This window comes from Neovison vison, chromosome 7 (assembly GCF_020171115.1).
Source record: "Neovison vison isolate M4711 chromosome 7, ASM_NN_V1, whole genome shotgun sequence".
In the NCBI taxonomy this organism is placed as follows: domain Eukaryota; kingdom Metazoa; phylum Chordata; class Mammalia; order Carnivora; family Mustelidae; genus Neogale; species Neogale vison.
In genome coordinates, this window is record NC_058097.1 from 154,327,203 (window position 1) to 154,347,958 (window position 20,756).

At 40.8% G+C, this 20,756-nt stretch overlaps 1 protein-coding gene across 1 annotated transcript; it reads left to right on the forward strand.

Moving 5' to 3' along the window:
• Window positions 1–10,693: 10,693 nt before the first annotated feature.
• Window positions 10,694–11,653, forward strand: LOC122913554 (olfactory receptor 56A3-like). Its single transcript, XM_044260242.1, has one exon. It carries the CDS (start codon window positions 10,694–10,696, stop codon window positions 11,651–11,653), a length of 960 nt encoding a protein of 319 aa, XP_044116177.1.
• The last annotated feature ends 9,103 nt before the right edge of the window (window positions 11,654–20,756 follow it).

A 20,756-nucleotide genomic window follows, 5' to 3' on the forward strand; every position in this document is an offset into this window, starting at 1 on the left:
GTAAGTGAATCCATTAGATACTTGACTCTCTCTGTTTGACTTATTTCACTCAGCATAATCTCTTCCAGTCCCATCCATGTTGATACAAAAGTTGGGTATTCATCCTTTCTGATGGAGGCATAATACTTCTTGTATATATGGACCATATCTTCTTTATTCATTTGCCCATTGAAGGGCATCTTGGTTCTTTACACAGTTTGGCGACTATGGCCATTGCTTCTATGAACATTGGGGTAGAGATGGCCCTTCTTTTCACTACATCTGCACCTTTGTGGTAAATACCCAGTAGTGCAATTGCAGGGTCATAAGGAAGTTGTATTTTTAATATTCTAAGGAATCTTCATACTGTTCTCCAAAGTGGCTGCACTACTTTGGAACTTGCATTCCTACCAACACTGTAAGTGGGTTCCCCTTTCTCCACATCCTCTCTAACACTTGTTGTTTACTGTCTTGTTAATGTTGGTCATTCTAACTGATGTAAGGTGGTATCTCAGTGTGGTTTAGATTTGAATCTCCCTGATGGCTAATGCTGATGGACATTTTTTCATGTGTCTTTTAGCCATTTGTATGTCTTCTTTGGAAGAGTGTCTGTTCACGTACTATATGATTCTATCCATATAGCATTCTGGAGAAGGCAACACTATAGAGACAATAAAAAGATGACAGGTTATCCTGAAGCTTTATCAAAAATTGAAGCAGAAGGAAAACTTCAGTCTCTTTTTATGAATCCAGTAGTACCCTAATCCCCTAACAGGCAAAGACCCCACCAAAAAGAAGAATTTCAGACCAATATCACTGATAAATATGGATGTTAAGATTCTCAACAAGATCCTAGAAAACAGGATCCAATAGCACATTAAAAAGATTATCCACCATGACCAGGTGGGATTCATCCCTGGGCTACAAGGATGGTTCAACATTCACAAAACAATCAATGTGATAGAACAAATCAATAAGAGAAGAGAGAAGAATCACATGGTCCTCTCAATTGATGAAGAAAAAGCATTTGACAAAATCCAGCATCCATTCCTAAATAAAATGCTTCAATGCAACATGGGGGCTTAAGTGGGTAGGAGAAGAATAAATGACACAAGATGGGACTGGGGGGAGACAAACCATAAGTGACTCTTAATCTCACAAAACAAACTGAGGGTTGCTGGGGGAGGGGGGTTGGGAGAAGGGGGGTGGAGTTATGGACATTGGGGAGGGGATGTGCTTTGGTGAGTGCTGTAAAGTGTGTAAACCTGGCGATTCACAGGCCTGTACCCCTGGGGATAAAAATATATGTTTATAAAAAATAAAAAATTTTTTAAAAAGTACAGGGATAGAGGGAACATTCCTGAACTTCATAAAATCTATCTATGAAAAACCCACAGCAAATATCATCCTCAATGGGAAAAAGCTTGCAGCCTTCCCGTTGAGATCAGGAACAAGACAAGGATGCCCACTCTCACCACTCTTGTTCAACATAGTATTAGAAGTCCTAGCAACAGCAATCAGACAACCAAGAGAAATAAAAGGTATCCAAATTGGCAATGAAGAAATCAAACTCTCTCTCTTTGCAGATGACATGATACTTTAAATGGAAAACCCAAAAGACTCCACCCCCAAACTACTAGAACTCATACAGCAATTCAGTAACGTGGTAGGATACAAAGACAATGTACAGAAATCAGTTGCTTTCTAATACACTAAAAATGAAAATACAGAAAGGGACATTAGAGAATCGATTCCATTTACTACAGCACCAAGAACCATAAGATACCTGGGAATAAACCTAACCAAAGAGGTAAGGGATCTGTACACGAGGAACTACAGAACACTCATGAAAGACATTGAAGAAGACACAAAAAGATGGAAGACCATTCCATGCTCTTGGATTGGAAGAATAAACATTGTTAAAATGTCTATACTGCCTAGAGAAATCTATAATTTTAATGCCATTCCGATCAAAACTCCACTGGTATTTTTCAAAGAGCTGGAGCAAATAATCCTAAAATTTGTATGGAATCAGAAGAGACCCTGAATTGCTAAGGAAATGTTGAAAAAGAAAAAACAAAACTGGGGGCATCACATTACCTGATTTCAAGCTTTACTACAAAGCTATGGTCACCAACACAGCATGGTACTGGCATAAAAACATAGACCAGTGGAACAGAGTAGAAAGCCCAGATATGGACCTCAATTCTATGGGCAAATAATCTTTGACAAAACAGGAAAAAATATACAGTGGAAAAAAGACAGTTTCTTCAGTAAATGGTGCTGGGAAAACTGGACAGCTATATGTAGAAGAATAAAACTCGACCATTCTCTTACACCGTACACAAAGATAAACTCAAAATGGATAAAAGACCTCAACGTGAGACAGGAATCCATCAGAATCCCAGAGGAGAACATAGGCAGTAACCTCTTTGATATCAACCACAGAAACTTCTTTCAGATATGTCTCCAAAGACAAAGGAAACAAAAGCGAAAATAAACTTTTGGGACTTCATCAAAATCAAAACCTTCTGCACAGCAAAGGAAACAGTCAACAAAACAAAGAGGCAACCCACGGAATGGGAGAACATATTCACAAATGACAGTACAGACAAAAGGTTGATATCCAGGATCTATAAAGAACTTCTCAAACTCAACACACACAAAACAGATGATAATGTCAAGAAATGGGCAAAAGACATGAACAGACACTTCTCCAATGAAGACATATAAATGGCTATCAGACACATGAAAAAATGTTTATCATCACTAGCCATCAGGGAGATTCAAATTAAAACCACATTGAGATACCACCTTACAGCAGTTAGAATGGCCAAAATTAGCAAGACAGGAAACAACATGTGTTGGAGAGGATTGGAGAAAGGGGAACCCTCTTACACTGTTGGTGGGAATGCAAGTTGGTGCAGCCTCTTTGGAGAACAGTGTGGAGATTCCTCAAGAAATTAAAAATAGAACTTCCTTATGACCCTGCCATTGCACTCCTGGGTATTTACCCCAAAGATACAGATGTCGTGAAAAGAAGGGCCATCTGTACCCCAATGTTTATAGCAGCAATGGCCACGGTCACCAAACTATGGAAAGAACCAAGATGCCCTTCAACAGATGAATGGATAAGGAAGATGTGGTCCATATACACTGTGGAGTATTATGCCTCCCTCAGAAAGGATGAATACCCAACTTTTGTAGCAACATGGATGGGACTGGAAGAGATTATGCTGAGTGAAATAAGTCAAGCAGAGAGAGTCAACTATCATATGGTTTCACTTATTTGTGGAAAATAACAAATAACATGGAGGACATAAGGAGATGGAGAGGAGAAGAGAGTTGAAGAAATTGGAAGGGGAGGTGAACCATGAAAGACTATGGACACTGAAAAACAACCTGAGGGTTTTGAAGGGGCGGGGGTGTGGGAGGTTGGGGGAACCAGGTGGTGGGTATTGGGGAGGGCACATATTGCATGGAGCACTGGATGTGGTGCAAAAACAATGAATACTGTTATGTTGAAAAGAAATTTAAAGAAAAAGAAAAAGAAAGAAAGAAAGAAATTAAAAAAAAAAAAAAAGGCGAGTAATGTCGGCATAAATTTCACAGCATGGAAATCCCAAATGACTAAATGGTATATGAAATAAAATCTCAGTTATCAGGAAATATTCAAATTAAAATAATGAGATAACTATTTTATATCCAGCAAGCTTAAAAAATATATAGTATCAAATGATCTAAGAAATGTGAAAAATAAAAAAAACTTTGGGAATTTCTAGGGATATTTTGGAGAGAAATTTGATAATTGCTAGTGAAATTAAATATTTTTACACCATAACTGAAAAAAAGAAACTCCTGCACATAGAGCTATTTTAGGTCTATAAAGAGAAGTGTACAAGGTTATTGACAGCAACACTATTTTTCTTTAACAATAAATAATGGGTCACTGAAGTGCTCACTAAAGAAGGTAGATGTACAAATGGAAACTGAACAGCAGTTAAAAATAATGAAGTGGACTTACACAGAGCAATATGGACAGACATTTAAAATTTAGTGTGAGTGAAATCAAAAAATAACCTCACATTTATAACCCATTCCACTTAATATAAATTCAATTTTGAAACCTCTTATTAATGAACATGCAGCTAAATGAGAACAATAGAGATTATTTAGAAAGGCATATTTTAAGAACACTGAAGTTTACACTTCTCTGAAGGTCAGAGAAAAGAAGCTATGTTGACATGTGCAGAAAAGAAAAAGAAAAAGAAACCAAAAGAAGGGGCTTCTAGGTGGCTTGGTCAGTTAAGTGCCTGACTTAAGCTCAAGTCATGATCTCAGGATCCTAGAAGAGAGCCCCTCAGGTTCCCTGCTAAGTGGGGAATCTGCTTGTCTCTCTCCTTCTGCCCCTCCCCCTGCTCATGCTCTCTTTCTCTCTCAGATACATAAGTAAAATCTTTTAAAAAATAAAGAAATAAAGAAAAATAAGGACTTTATAGAAACTGATGATGATGGCACAGCATAGAGAATATGATCAATGACAATGTAATGGTAGTGGATGGTGACAGATGGTAGCTACATCAGTGAACACAGCATAATATATAAACTTGGTAAATCACTATGTTGTACACTTGAAACTAATGTAACATCATGTGTCCAAATAAATAACTAAAATATTTTTTTAATATTTTATTTATTTATCTGACAGATGGAGATCACAAATAGGCAGAGAAGCAGGCAGAAAGAGAGGAGGAAGCAGGCTCCCCACTGAGCAGAGAGCCCAATGCGGGGCTGAGCCAAAGGCAGAGGCCCCAACCTACTGAGCCACACAGGGACCCCAATAAATAAAATATTTTTATAAAAAAACCATCATATATCCACCATACTCAAGTAAAACAATTCATAAAAAATAAAGAAACCAATGACGTTTGCTCCCTTAATGTGGGGATATGACTAATTCACAAAGTTCAAAGTTTAGTTGCAAGCTAAAGCTTTTGAAAGTGATGTTTCCTAGTATACAATTGTATGTGCCTCATATTTTAAAAATCTTTAGTACAACAAAAATTTCTGTAGGACTATCTCTCTGAATAACAATGTATTTTCTCAGGAATATTTGTTTCAAGTTTTTCTTGCATTATTTTCATAATGCCATCATAAAAGTCGTAAGTTAACATCAATCAATAGCCCTACAACCAGAAGACTAACTGCTCACAGGATACATAGTCAACATAGGGTCAGATTACCAGAGCTCTTTGCTTTTAGAGAGAACCAAAGTCATTGTCTTCTCACACCTGCCTACTTATCTGTCCTAAGAGGACCTCATGGGCCCAAGGAATTAGGGATGGAGAAGTTCCCAGAGCGTAAAGTCCCTGAGGCTCTGGAGTTATAACTGCACCAGATACTTCAGGAACTAACCAGAGATCCGATATCACTGGACCTGTGCTTCACATCCTCTGTAAGTGTGTCTGGGTAGAGGGTAGCTAAGAGCTACCTATATATGTTAGCTATACAGATATTAGCCAAAACATGGGGTGGCTAGTTGGAAGGGTAAGGGTAAGGGTAAGGGTAAGGGGAACCTTTCTCTTCAGTTTAGATCTGAAGTAGTCTAAAAATGGGGAAGTGGAGACTACATCCTGTCTCAGGTAAAGAGATACATGTGACAGCCTGTGCTCTGGGACTCTTTTGCCTTTTCAGATCTTTTGCTGGGTGGTACCTGACCTGCAGAGAAGCAGAAAATTTTCCATAGGAGATTAAATGGGGTGGGGGTTAGGAACCTAGAAAGTCCATCATCTGCAGCTTAGTTTAGATGATTTGGGGTTTTCAACCATACATACTGAAATGTAGGGACTTTGGGGCAAAGAATCTGTACACAGATATTTGAATCATGGTGTGGGAACTAAATTTAATCTAAATAATTTAAGATTAAGATAACTTTAATCTAGAGAGGAGTAGGGAGTTGGGGTAAATTGGAAGGGGAGGTGAAACATGAGAGACTATGGACTCTGAAAAACAGTCTGAGGGGTTTGAAGTGGCAGGGGTGTGGAAGGTTGGGGTACCAGGTGGTGGGTATTATAGAGGGCATGGATTGCATGGAGCACTGGGTGTGGTGCAAAAATAATGAATACTGTTTTTTTGAAAAAAAATAAATTGAAAAAAATATATAAATAAATTATTCCAGAAAAAAAGATAACTTTAATCTAAAATAACTTCACATTAATCTAATAATTTAGTAACTTTAAATAACTTAATAACTAATGATTTAATCTAAATAACTAAGTAACTTATTGAGAACCTTAAATAACTTGAGGACAGAGACAAATGGGGGTCAGTAGGAGTACAAAAGTAGTTCCTCAAATTAAGCTCAATCTAAAGAATTTTTTTAAACTATGCTGTAAAAATGGAAAATAATGCATACATCATTGAGGTTTCTGTCAGAGATTGGTTCAGATCAATGATGTCTGAAATGATACTTCAGAGAGATGTCTCACAAATCTGTGTGTGTTTATAGAGCTAGGTGGTCCTTAACAACCCCTCTACTTCAAACAGGGCCTCCATAGTGCCTTCATAGTGCTATGCTGGGAGCCTGTCCTGCAGCCTGGGGAAAAGTTTGTCCTGCTGGGTCTCTGTTTTTGTCATTACCCTTCAGCTTCATGGGCTTCTTCATCCTGTCCCTATCTGGAACCAGTAGTCATTAGCTCTAGATCCTCAGCCCTAGTGATGTCACTTGCTAGCTCTGATTGCAATCCAAAATTGAAATGGGAGGGAAGAAAGGACATATATGGTCTCAGATGCTTTACTTCTAAGGCCGAGTAGGTAGTTTAAAGTTTATTGGATGAATTATACATTGAAGAACATGTTGGAACATTCCAAATAAAAGAGGAGAAAGGAAGAGTTAGTGAGTGGGAAATAAAAAACAGATAAAATAATCCCCTTAAGTTGTACTCAGAAATTTTATCCTGGTGCTAGAAATAATTATCCTAAGGTTCTTCAGGAGACAAAGAGAATATACTTCTTGCTCTGTACTTCTCCATGCACATTCATGTCTGAATTACCATTTCTTCCATGTGGCTGTGCCCTCCAAAGTCATTTCAAGATTTCCACTATTTCCATGCAATGACTCCCTAATTCTTTCCAAGAATACTTTGAATACCTTGGAGAAGGAAAGCTTCTTGGAGATGGTGAGATCTGGGACTATGACTTACAAGGATTAAATGTAAAACTTTGCAGAGTAGGAACAGAGAATGTGATGGGCAAATACAAAATGACAAAACCTAAATGATGAAAGTAGATTTTAGATGAAATATTTGGAATTTGGCAGCCTGCGGTTGTACATGTGGAGGGTCATCTTGGCAAGATCTGAGTTGGGCAGCTGCTATCAGTTTATGCCACAAACATACAAGTGAAAGTATACAAAAAGAATGATAAAGGAAAAGACAGAGTTGAATGAACATGTTGCCCAGGATATACAGAGGTTCTTTGGTCACCGACTCAAAACCAGATGTCATTTTTCTCTGGGTTTTAATCTTCATGACCTACTGCATGTTCAGTGTCTCCCAGTCTTTGTAAGACACTCAACCAAGGCAAAGAATACACAAGATGCTGACTTAGGGAATAGAGGATATACAGTTTTGTGACAGAAAAATAAAACAGAGAATATGCCTGTGGAAATTGTTTTAGAATATTAATTGAACCCTGACTGGGTTGCTCCCTAGAGGGAAAAAAATAGTTAGATACACAAAATAAAGGGAAAGAAAGAAGAACATTGGACTTTGATAAGTGGAAGCAGGAGTCAAAGTGGTAAATGTAGTAAAAAGATAAATTCCAGATTTTAGGAAAACTGCTCAAAGACTGTATGTGTGTGGGGGCAAGGGAGGGGGGTTGTGAAGGAAAAGAGAGAAACCTAAAAATGTATAATATAAAATGACATCCAAGATATGCATGGCCACATCATTGTGGTAACACAGGATGCAGATATATTCATATATTCACTGGCTCTGGATCTAAATTTTATTTCATCAAACCTTAATAATTAAACAGTAAAAATATAGTACCACTGAATCTCAATCGGCTCATTTCAAAAGATAAAATGTTAAATGGTCAACGTAAGGGGCATCTGGGTGGTTCAGTTTGTTAAACACCTGCCTTCAGCTCAAGTCATGATCCTGGGCTTCTGGAATCAAGTCCTGCATTGGGTGCCATGCTAAGCAGAGAGCCTGCTCCTCCCCCTGCGTCTGCCTCTGTCTCTCATGAATGAATAAGTAAAATCTTTAAGGAAAAAAAAAAAAAAGGTTAACTTACCCTACCAACTGCACAGTGCTTTCAGTCACAAATTAAATATGTTTTAAATTCATCCCAAATTTACCAAAGTCACTACCAATAAATTTTATCAGCAAGAACTCAAGAATTGGAAGGCCATCTAAATCTCTTCTCATATCAGATGGGAGCCATGCCTGGCAGACACCAGCTGCACAAAACTTTGCCTGGGGAGGCAGAGGATCAGGAGTGAAGAGAGGAGCCCTGGAAGGGAATGCCAGTCCTCCCTCCTCTGAGAGCAAGCCCCAGACACTAGTAGGATCTCTTTCATGGGGAGAACCTAACAGGAGCCAGCTAAGCAGGACTGAAACAACAGTTGGGAGAGAAAAACCTTACCTGGAAAAAAAATACTATTTGAACCCCTGCAAGGGGAAAAAAAAAGTGTTCCCAAAGGTATAAAATATCATTCAGATCTGGGTTCACAGTTTTAATAAAACCCCCTTTCTCACCACCCTAACCCCACTCCAATACTCTCCCTCCTCCATCAAATTCCATGGTCAAAAAAATTCACTGTATCATGGGTGTGGTTTGTTTTCTTTTTATAAGATTGGTACACAAATTATCATACAATTATTCATGAGATTCAGAGGAATCCTAGAAATTACTCCAACCCAACCCACTGTAGAAGTAGTAAGATCAGAGTGATACAGTATGTGTGGACAAGATTGGGAGACAAAAATTCCCTTGTTGGTAATGTGATATTATAACATATCTCTTTGGATGCCAAAAATTCAATGGGATAAAACCCTAGCATATTTGAGTACAACTACAGGAAATGGAAAAATTTCCTGAACTAATATACATTATGTTATATAATGAATCCAAAGAGTGATAAAGAGGGAAGTACTTAAATTCCTAATGAAAAAAGTGTTTCTATATCCAGAAAATAACACTTAAACAGAGGCCTTGGTGCATGTACACAGATTTAGCTACAATGGACTACATGATTTGAAGGACTCCAGAAAGACCTGACCCTTACCTTTGTTTAACCTACATCCATCTTTCAACTTCCTTTCACAATTCAGGGAAACAAGAACCTTAGAATCCTTCACCCTTCATGTAAAGGAGAGGATCACCTCACTTTATTTACAATTCCTTTTTCACCAGCTAGAGTCCCACACCAGAGTGACTCAGCCAGCCCTACACTCTCCTCATGGTTTGTGCAAGATCCTGTCATCTGTTCTCACTATTACTGATTGTCCCCTGAGTGGTTTTACTTTTACCTCCTGAGAGGAAGGACAATTTCTTTGTCAATGTTACCTAACAGAATGCCAGGGGAGGAGGTTAAGTGATAAGAGAACTTGGCAACATTAAACTGTGCCTGGTAGCAGGGGAATATGTCCCTGGATTGTTAAATTGAAGATGGAAAGATAAAATAGAAAAAGGATGCAAAAACTTTAAAGATAAGTCTTCATCACCCTTACACTACTACAAGCAGAATAATCAAATTTTCACCTTGTCTAATGGCAGGTATGGCTCCACATAGCTGTGTGGAACTGATCCTTCTCCTTTTAAGGTTATTTCTTCCCAAAGTTAAGAATCCTACAAATATGAAGATATAGAGAGGGAGAAAATAGGATTATTTGTTAGGATCCACACCTCCCTCATTAAATGACTGCTTGGATATCATGAAGACTAACTAACTTTATTACCAGGGTATCATCTTTTAGGTCTATACTGAAGGCAAACTACAGCCAGAAACTCAGAATGGGTATGGCACAGAGAACTAGGGACATGGATTTGAGCCCCTATTTGTGCCAGGCTCTGTTACTTATCTGAGCATACTTCTATAGTTAAATTGTCATATGGTAGTCCATATTATCATTAAAAACACAAAAAGGAATAAACTTACACATGCAAATCTGGGAACAAAATCGTCAAAAAGTAGTTTACTAAGTAATTCCTTCTCTTTAGTTTCTGTTAAGAAATAACAATTCAGAGGCACCTGGGTGGCTCAGTTGGTTAAGCCACTGTCTTTGGCTCAGGTCATGATCCCGGAGTCCCAGGATCAAGTCCTGCATCAGGCTCCAGCTCCACGGAGAGTCTCCTTCTCCCTCTGACCTTCTCCCCTCTCATGCTCTCACTCTCTCTTGTTCTCTCTCTCTCTCTCTCAAATAAATAAATAAAATCTTTTTTAAAAAAAAAAGAAATAACAATTCATTTAAAAATAAACCTTAAAGTAATCAAACATGTATAAACAAGCCATATTTTCCCAGTCCTCTATATTGCTTAAAGTGATAGGAATGTCCTAATACTATATCACAGATGAATTCACATGGCTGTGGACAACCTGCTAGGAGTCATGAGTATCACCTAGGTGAAGGAGATTATTGTAAATTCATGGGTCTTGAGTCAGTAGCTAATTTTTACCTTAATTTTACAGATCACTAAAAAGACAAAAATGACAGCACATCCAAATGGCACCATCTCCACTGAGGCTTCAAACTTCCTCCTGAATTGTTTTGTCAAGTCCCCCAGCTGGAAGTTCTGGTTGTCCCTGCCCCTCAGCCTCCTCTTTCTTCTGGCCATGGGAGCCAACAGTGTTCTCCTGGTCACCATCGGGCTGGAGGTCTCTCTGCATGAGCCCATGTACTATCTACTCAGCATCCTCTCCTTGCTGGATATTGTGCTCTGCCTCACTGTCATCCCCAAAGTCCTGGCCATATTCTGGTTTGACCTCAAGTCCATCAGCTTTTATGCCTGCTTCCTTCAGATGTATATCATGAATTGCTTTCTTGCCATGGAGTCCTGCACATTCATGGTCATGGCCTATGACCGCTACGTGGCCATCTGCCACCCATTGAGGTACCCATCCATCATCACTGACCAATTTGTAGCTAAGGCTGCTATTTTTATTTTGGCCAGGAATTCATTTCTTACTATGTTCATTCCCATCCTCTCTGCCCGGCTCCATTATTGTGGAAAACATATAATTGAAAACTGTATCTGTGCCAACCTCTCTGTGTCCAAGCTCTCCTGTGATAACGTTGTCCTTAACAAAATGTACCAGTTAATTGTGGCCTGGACTCTTCTGGGCTCTGACCTCATCCTCATCTTCCTCTCCTATACTTTAATTCTAAGAGCCGTTCTTAGACTCAAGGCAAAAGGGGCAGCTGCCAAAGCTCTGAGCACATGTGGCTCCCACTTCATTCTCATCCTTTTCTTCAGCACCATCCTTCTGGTTTTTGTTTTTACCCATATTGCCAAGAAAAAAATTTCCCCTGATATCCCCATCTTACTTAATGTCCTACACCATGTAATTCCTGCAGCTCTCAACCCCATTGTCTATGGGGTACGAACCCAGGAGATTAAAGAGGGGATTGGGAAAATACTGAGGAGAGTGGGAAAGAGCAGCAACTAATTGTGTTCTAGCTCGACTTTTCTCAACCATGAATGCTCTAATTACATTTGAAAGGCAGGAACTTGGAGAAAAAATTGCAGTCCTAATCCTCTCTCTAGACATGCCTGAAGATCTGAACTGCATGGTTTCCCCCTTACCTATCACATATCACATATGTGATATATCATATCACACATTTCACCTTCCATCATTTTCAGGAAGTGACTAAGGATATAGATGTAAAAGTCTCATTATGGTACCCAGACCAGGGGCTATAAATTTTCATGAGCCAAGCATCATACTTCACTCTCTTCTCCTGATTAAATTCCTTTTAGAGTTGGTGTGATGGAAAATCCATACTCACTTAAACATGTGTGGCTAGGGGGGAGGAGTCAAGATGGCAGAGAAGTAGCAGGCTGAGACTACTTCAGCTAGCAGGAGATCAGCTAGAGAGCTTATCTAAAGATTGCAAACACCTGCAAATCCATCGGCAGATCGAAGAGAAGAATAACAGCAATTCTAGAAACAGAAAAACTACCACTTTCTGAAAGGTAGGACTGGCGGAGAAGTGAATCCAAAGCGATGGGAAGATAGACCCCGGGGGGAGGGGCCGGCTTCTGGCAAGAGGCGGAGCAACGGAGCACAAAATCAGGACTTTTAAAAGTCTGTTCCACTGAGGGACATCGCTCCGGAGGCTAAACCGGGGCGAAGCCCACGCGGGGTCGGCGTGACCTCAGGTCCCACAGGGTCACAGAAGGATCAGGGGTGTCTGAGTGTTGCAGAGCTTGCGGATATTGGAGCGGGAAAGCCGGCTACAGAGACAGAGCCGACAGTGAGCTCGCAGCTCGGTGTTGCCTTGAGCTGGTCGAAGGCTCGGTGAGCTCGGAGCGCGGCCGGAGGTTAGGCAGACGCGAGTTGCTGGGAGCTGTTCGCTGAGGGTGCACTGGGGAGCGGGGCCCCGGGCTCTCGGCTCCTCCGGGCCGGAGACCAGGAGGCCGCCATTTGTATTCCCATCCTCCGGAACTCTACGGAAAGTGCTCAGAGAACAAAAGCTCCTGAAAGAAATGCCAAGCGGATCACTCAGCCCGGCCCCTGGTAAGGGCGGTGCAATTCTGCCTGGGGCAAAGACACTTGAGAATCACTACAACAGGCCCCTCCCCCAGAAGATCAACAAGAAATCCAGGCAAGACCAAGTTCACCTACCAAGGAGTGCAGTTTCAATACCAAGGAGAGAGCAGCAGAATTCCAGAGGAGGAGAAAACAAACCACGGAACTCATGGCTTTCTCCCTGTGATTTTTTAGTCTTGCAGTTAATTTAATTTTTTTCTTTTTCATTTTTTTTCTCTTCTTCTGCTAAAATTTTTTTTAACTTTTACCCTTTTTTTTTCCCAATTTATTTATTTTCAGAAAAACATTATTCATTATTTTTTCACCACACCCAGTGCTCCATGCAAGCCGTGCCCTCTATAATACCCACCACCTGGTACCCCAACCTCCCACCCCCCCGCCACTTCAAACCCCTCAGACTGTTTTTCAGAGTCCATAGTCTCTCATAGTTCACCTCCCCTTCCAATTTACCCAAATTCCCTACTCCTCTCTAACACCCCTTGTCCTCCATGCTATTTGTTATGCTCCACAAATAAGTGAAACCATATGATAATTGACTCTCTCTGCTTGACTTATTTCACTCAGCATAATCTCTTCCAGTCCCGTCCATGTTGCTACAAAAGTTGGGGATTCATCCTTTCTGATGGAGGCATAATGCTCCATAGTGTATATGGACCACATCTTCCTTATCCATTCATCCGTTGAAGGGCATCTTGGTTCTTTCCATAGTTTGGCGACTGTGGCCATTGCTGCTATAAACATTGGGGTACAGATGGCCCTCCTTTTCACGACATCTGTGTCTTTGGGGTAAATACCCAGGAGTGCAATTGCAGGGTCATAGGGAAGCTCTCTTTTTCATTTCTTGAGGAATCTCCACACTGTTCTCCAAAGAGGCTGCACCAACTTGCATTCCCACCAACTGTGTAAGAGGGTTCCCCTTTCTCCACATCCTCTCCAACACATGTTGTTTCCTATTTTGTTAATTTTGGCTATTCTAACTGGTGTAAGGTGATATCTCAATGTGGTTTTAATTTGAATCTCCCTGAGGGCTAATGATGATGAGCATTTTTTCATGTGTCTGATAGCCATTTGTATTTCGTGATTGGAGAAGTGTCTGTTCATATCTTCTACCCATTTTTTGATGTGTTTGTCTGTTTCGTGTGGGTTGAGTTTGAGGAGTTCATTATAGATCCTGGATATCAACCTTTTTTCTGTACTGTCATTTGCAAATATATTCTCCCATTCCGTGGGTTGCCTCTTTGTTTTTTTCACTGTTTCCTTTGCTGTGCAGAAGCTTTTGATTTTGATGAAGTCCCAGAAGTTTATTTTCGCTTTTGTTTCCTTTGCCTTTGGAGACGTATCTTGAAAGAAGTTGCTGTGGCTGATATCAAAGAGATTACTGCCTATGTTCTCCTCTAGGATTCTGATGGATTCCTGTCTCACGTTGAGGTCAGAGGACATGAACAGATGTTTCTGCAAAGAAGACATCCAGATGGCCAACAGACACATGAAAAAGTGCTCCATATCACTCGGCATCGGGGAAATACAAATCAAAACCACAATGAGATATCGCCTCACACCAGTCAGAATGGCTAAAATCAACAAGTCAGGAAATGACAGATGCTGGCGAGGATGTGGAGAAAGGGGAACCCTCCTACACTGTTGGTGGGAATGCAAGCTGGTGCAACCACTCTGGAAAACAGCTTGGAGGTTCCTCAAAATGTTGAAAATAGAACTGCCCTATGACCCAGCAATTGCACTACTGGGTATTTACCCTAAAGATACAAACGTAGTGATCCAAAGGGGCACGTGCACCCAAATGTTTATAGCAGCAATGTCCACAATAGCCAAACTATGGAAAGAACCTAGATGTCCATCAACAGATGAATGGATCAAGAAGATGTGGTATATATACACAATGGAATACTATGCAACCATCAAAAGAAACGAAATCTTGCCATTTGTGACAACATGGATGGAACTAGAGCGTATCATGCTTAGCGAAATAAGTCAAGCGGAGAAAGACAAATATCATATGATCTCCCTGATATGAGGAAGTGGTGATGCAACATGGGGGCTTAAGTGGGTAGGAGAAGAATCCATGAAACAAGATGGGATAGGGAGAGAGACAAACCATAAGTGACTCTTAATCTCACGAAACAAACTGTGGGTTGCTGGGGGGAGGGGGGTTGGGAGAAGGGGGGTAGGGTTATGGACATTGGGGAGGGTATGTGCTTTTGGGTAAATTGGAAGGGGAGGTGAACCATGAGAGACTATGGACTCTGAAAAACAATCTGAGGGGTTTGAAGTGGTGGGGGGTGGGAGGTTGGGGTACCAGGTGGAGGGTATTATAGAGGGCACGGTTTGCATGGAGCACTGGGTGTGGTGAAAAAATAATGAATACTGTTTTTCTGAAAATAAAAAAATTGGGGGAAAAAAAGAATTTTAAAAATTCATAGAAACTAATGAAAATGAAAATACAACTCTTCAAAGTTTTGGGATACAGCAAAGATGGTCCTAAGAGGGGAGTACATTGCAATACAAGCCTCTCTCAGCAAAGTAGAAAAATCTCAAATATAAAAGCTAATCTTCCACCTAAAGGAGCTGGAGCAAGAATTACAAATAAAACCTAAACCAAGCAGAAAAAAAAAAATAAAGATTAGAACAGAAATCAATGAAATAGAAACCAGAAGAATTGTAGAACAGATCAATAAAACTAAAAGCTGATTCTCTGAAAGAATTAGTAAGATCGATAAACCTCTGGCCAGACTTATCCAAAAGGAAAGAAAGGACCCATATTAATATGATCATGAACTAAAGGGAGAGATCATGACCAATATCAAGGAAATACAGACAATTGTTATAACATATTATGAGCAACTACATGCCAACAAATGAGACGATCTGAAAGAAATGGATGCATTCCTGGAAACTTATAAACTAACAAGACTGAATCAGAAAGAGGTAGAAAACCTGAGCAAACCCATAACCAGCAAAGAAATTGAATCAGTAATCAAAAATATCCCATCAAACAAGAGTCCAGGGCCAGAGGGTTTCCCAGAGGAAACAAAAGACGACATTTGAAGATATACTACCTACTCTTCTGAAACTTCTAGAAAACACAAATGGAAAGAAAACCTCTAAACTCGTTCTATGAGACCAACATTACCTTGATCACAAGACCAAAGACACTACTAAAAAAGAGGATTATAGACCAATATCACTGATGAACATGAATACAAAAGTTCTCACCAAGAAACTAGCCAATAGTATGTTGCTAACAGTACATTAAAAGTATTATTCACGACAAGATGGCGGGAAGTAGGAGGAGGCACCTTTTCAACCTGTACCCTAAACCAAAGAACTCCAATCACCCATGAAATCAGCCTTAGATCAGAATTATACACATCTGGATCTCTACAGGGGCAGAGGACGCCAGGGGGCAGGTAAAGCAGAGTGGGAACATTGGACTGATATCGGAAGATAAACAAAAGGGGGAGGTGACCAGAGGTGACCAGTTGGAAAGTAGTATTCCTAATATGAGTGAGAGTGCCCTGCATCTGGGGACCAGCATTAACGTGGAGATTGGTTGAAAGCACTCCAAAAGAGCAAAGGATCACGGGGTGGTAAATTGTGGGAATCAGGGTAGCCAGAGACAGGGGCTTAAGTCCCCAGTCCCAGGACAGCCTCCCCTGGCACTGAGACAGAGAGAATGTAGCGAGGAAACCAAGTCTTGGTCCCTGGGCCACCAGTGCACCTGAGATTGCGTGGGGTCTGGCTCCTGTGAGGGGCTGGGAGCCACGCCAGACGACAGAACGTGTGAGCCCTGTTACAGAGCCTGAGATACACGTGCCCCTCATCCTCCCCTGAGAGAGGTGCACAAAGGCCCACCCGGTGCTCTTAGACCCCGTCATTGTTTCAGAGCCTAAGACACGAGCCCCAAACTCTCCCCCGAGAGAGGTGCGCGAAGGCCCAGCTTTGTGCTTTCGAACCTGCACCCTAATCTCAGAAACTGAGATGTGCACAAGACCCGCAGCCTCCCCTGAGAGAGGTGCACGCAAGCCAGGTGCTCTTAAACCCAGAAAGACCAGGCACTCCCAGTCCAGGCCAGCAGGAAAATCACAGTGTGGAATCGCTGCTTGGAATCTCTCTGGTGGACTACAGCTGCCCTGACAGCTGCTGCTGCTCTGGTTTTGGGTACAAGCAGAAGATCCTGCGTCCCCAGGGATGGTGACTCAGAATCTGCTCTGCCAGCAGCCAAGGGGAAATTTATATGGGCTCTGCAACATCACAGAAGAACAGACTGAGGCTTCTCTCTGAGAGGGAGGTCAGGGTGCAGTTTGCTTTCCTCTAAACCTACAAAAACCATCAAGGGGCGCCTGGGTGGCTCAGTAGGTTAAAGCCTCTGCCTTCAGCTCAGGTCATGATCCCAGGGTCCTGGGATCGAGTCCCACATAATTGTAGATATAATCTCTTAAAAGCCGCTAGGACAATGATACTCCTTACTTACAGAGGAAAGCCCACCAGAATAACGTCAGACCTGTCCACGGAGACCTGGCAAGCCAGAAAGGGCTGGCAAGATATATTCAGGGCATTAAATGAGAAGAACATGCAGCCAAGAATACTTTATCCAGCAAGACATTCAAAATGGATGGAGAGATAAAGAGTTTCCAAAACCAGCAAGGCTTAAAAGTCTATGCAAACACCAAGCCGACACTGCAAGAAATATTAAGGGGAGTTCTATAAAAGAGGAAAAATCCTAAGAATAGCATTGAACAGAATATGGAGACAATCTACAGAAAGAAAGACTTCAAAGGTAACACGATGTCAATAAAAACATATCTATCAATAAACACTCTCATGTGAATGGCCTACATGCACCCATAAAACAGCACGGGGTTGTAGATTGGATAAAACGACAGGACCCATCCATATGTTGTCTAGAAGAGACCCATTTTGAACCTAAAGATACACCCAGACTGAAAGTGAAGGGTTGGAGAAGCATCTTTCATGCCAATGGGCCTCGAAAGAAGGCCGGGGTAGCAATTCTCATATCTGAAAAATTAGATTTTAAACTAAAGACTGTATAGGATGAATACCCAACTTTTGTAGCAACATGGACGGGACTGGAAGAGATTATGCTGAGTGAAATAAGTCAAGAAGAGAGAGTCAATTATCATATGGTTTCACTTATTTGTGGAGCATAACAAATAGCATGGAGGACAAGGGGCGTTAGAGAGGAGTAGGGAATTTGGGTAAATTGGAAGGGGAAGTGAACCATGAGAGACTATCGACTCTGAAAAACAGTCTGAGGGGTTTGAAGTGGCGGGGGGGTGGGAGGTTGGGGTACCAGGTGGTGGGTATTATAGAGGGCACGGCTTAAATGGAGCACTGGGTGTGGTGAAAAAATAATGAATACTGTTTTTCTGAAAATAAATAAATTGGAAAAAAAAAGAAAAAGTGAAGTCTGAGCAAAAAAAAAAAAAATAAAGACTGTATGGGAGCAGCCAATTATATAAGAAAACTGTTAATCAAGATAAAGACTCATATTGATATGGATACATTAATAGTAGGAGATCTTAACACACCTCTCTCAGAAATAGATTATTGAAGCAGAAAATCAATAAAGAAACAAGAGCATTGAAAGACACATTGGAACAGATGGACCTCATAGATAAATACAGAACATTCCACCCGAAAACAACAGAATACTCATTCTTCTCAAGTGCACATGGAACCTTCTCCAGAATAGACCAAATACTGGGTCACAAATCAGGACTCAACTGATACCAAAATACTGAGATTATTCCCTGCACATTCTCAGATCACAATACTTTGAAACTGGAGCTCAATCACAAGAAAAAGTTCAGAAGGAACTCAAACACCTGGAAGCTAAAGACCACCTTGCTTAAGAATGCTTGGATCAACCAGGAGATCAAAGAAGAACTGAAACAATTCATGGAAACCAATGAGAATGAAGACACTTCGGTCCAAAACCTATGGGATACAGCAAAGGCGGTCCTAAGGGGAAAATATATAGCCATCCAAGCCTCGCTCAAAAAAATTGAAAAATCCAGAACACACCAGCTGTCTCTACACCTTAAAGAACTGGAGGATCAACAACAAATCAAACCAACTCCACACATAAGAAGGGAAATCATCAAGATTAGACCTGAGAACAATGATGTAGAAACCAGAGATACAGTAGAATGTATCAATGAAACTAGAAGCTGGTTCTTTTAAAGAATCAATAAGATCAATAAACCATTGGCCACACTGATCCAAAAGAAAAGAGAAAAAGCCCAAATTCATAAAATTATGAATGAAAAGGGAGAGATCACAACTAACACCAAGGAAGTGGAAACAATCATCAGAAGTTATTATCAACAGTTATATGCCAATAAGCTAAGCAACCTAGATGAAATGGATGCATTCCTGGAAAACTATAAACTCCCAAAGTTGAACCAGGAAGAAATTGACAACCTGAATAGACCGATATCTGGTAACGAGATTGAAGCAGTGATCAAAAATCTCCCAAAAAAAGAGCCCAGGATCTGATGGATTCCCTGGGGAATCCTATCAAACTTTCAAAGAAGAAATAACACCTATTCTCCTGAAGCTGTTTCAAAAAATTGAAGCAGAAGGAAAACTTCCAGACTCTTTCTATGAAGCCAGCATTACCCTGACCCCCAAACCAGGCAAAGACCCTACCAAAAAGGAGAATTTCAGACCAATATCACTGATTAATATGGATGCTAAGATTCTCAACAAGATCCTAGCAAACAGTATCCAACAGGACATTAAAAAGATTATCCACCATGACCAGGTGGGATTCATCCTTGGGCTACAAGGATGGTTCAACATTCTCAAATCAATCAATGTGATACAACAAATTAATATGAGAAGAAAGAAGAACCACATGGTCCTCTCAATTGATGCAGAAAAGGTATTTGACAAAATCCAGCATCCATTCCTGATTAAAATGCTTCAGAGTATAGGGATAGAGGGAACATTCCTCAATTTTATAAAATCTATCTATGAAAAACCCACAGCAAATATCATCCTCAATGGGAAAAAGCTTGCAGCCTTCCCATTGAGATCAGGTACACAAGGATACCCACTCTCACCACTCTTGTTCAACATAGTATTAGAAGTCCTAGCAACAGCAATCAGACAACAAAGAGAAATGAAAGGTATCCAAACTGGCAATGAAGAAGTAAAGCTCTCTCTCTTCGCAGATGACATGATTCTTTTTTTTTCCCAATTTATTTATTTTCAGAAAAACAGTATTCATTATTTTTTCACCACACCCAGTGCTCCATGCAAGCCGTGCCCTCTATAATACCCACCACCTGGTACCCCAACCTCCCACCCCCCCGCCACTTCAAACCCCTCAGATTGTTTTTCAGAGTCCATAGTCTCTCATGGTTCATCTACCCTTCCAATTTACCCAAAAGCACATACCCTCCCCAATGTCCATAACCCTACCCCCCTTCTCCCAACCCCCCTCCCCCCAGCAACCCACAGTTTGTTTTGTGAGATTAAGAGTCACTTATGGTTTATCTCCCTCCCTATCCCATCTTGTTTCATGGATTCTTCTCCTACCCACTTAGGCCCCCATGTTGCATCACCACTCCCTCATATCAGGGAGATCATATGAGAGTTGTCTTTCTCCACTTGACTTATTTCGCTAAGCATGATACGCTCTAGTTCCATCCATGTTGTCGCAAATGGCAAGATTTCATTTCTTTTGATGGTTGCATAGTATTCCATTGTGTATATATACCACATCTTCTTTATCCATTCATCTGTTGATGGACATCTAGGTTCTTTACATAGTTTGGCTATTTTGGACATTGCTGCTATAAACATTCGGGTGCACGTGCCCCTTTGGATCACTATGTTTGTATCTTTAGGGTAAATACCCAGTAGTGCAATTGCTGGGTCATAGGGCAGAAGAAAGAGAAATTAAGGAGTCAATCCCATTTACAATTGCACCCCAAACCATAAGATACCT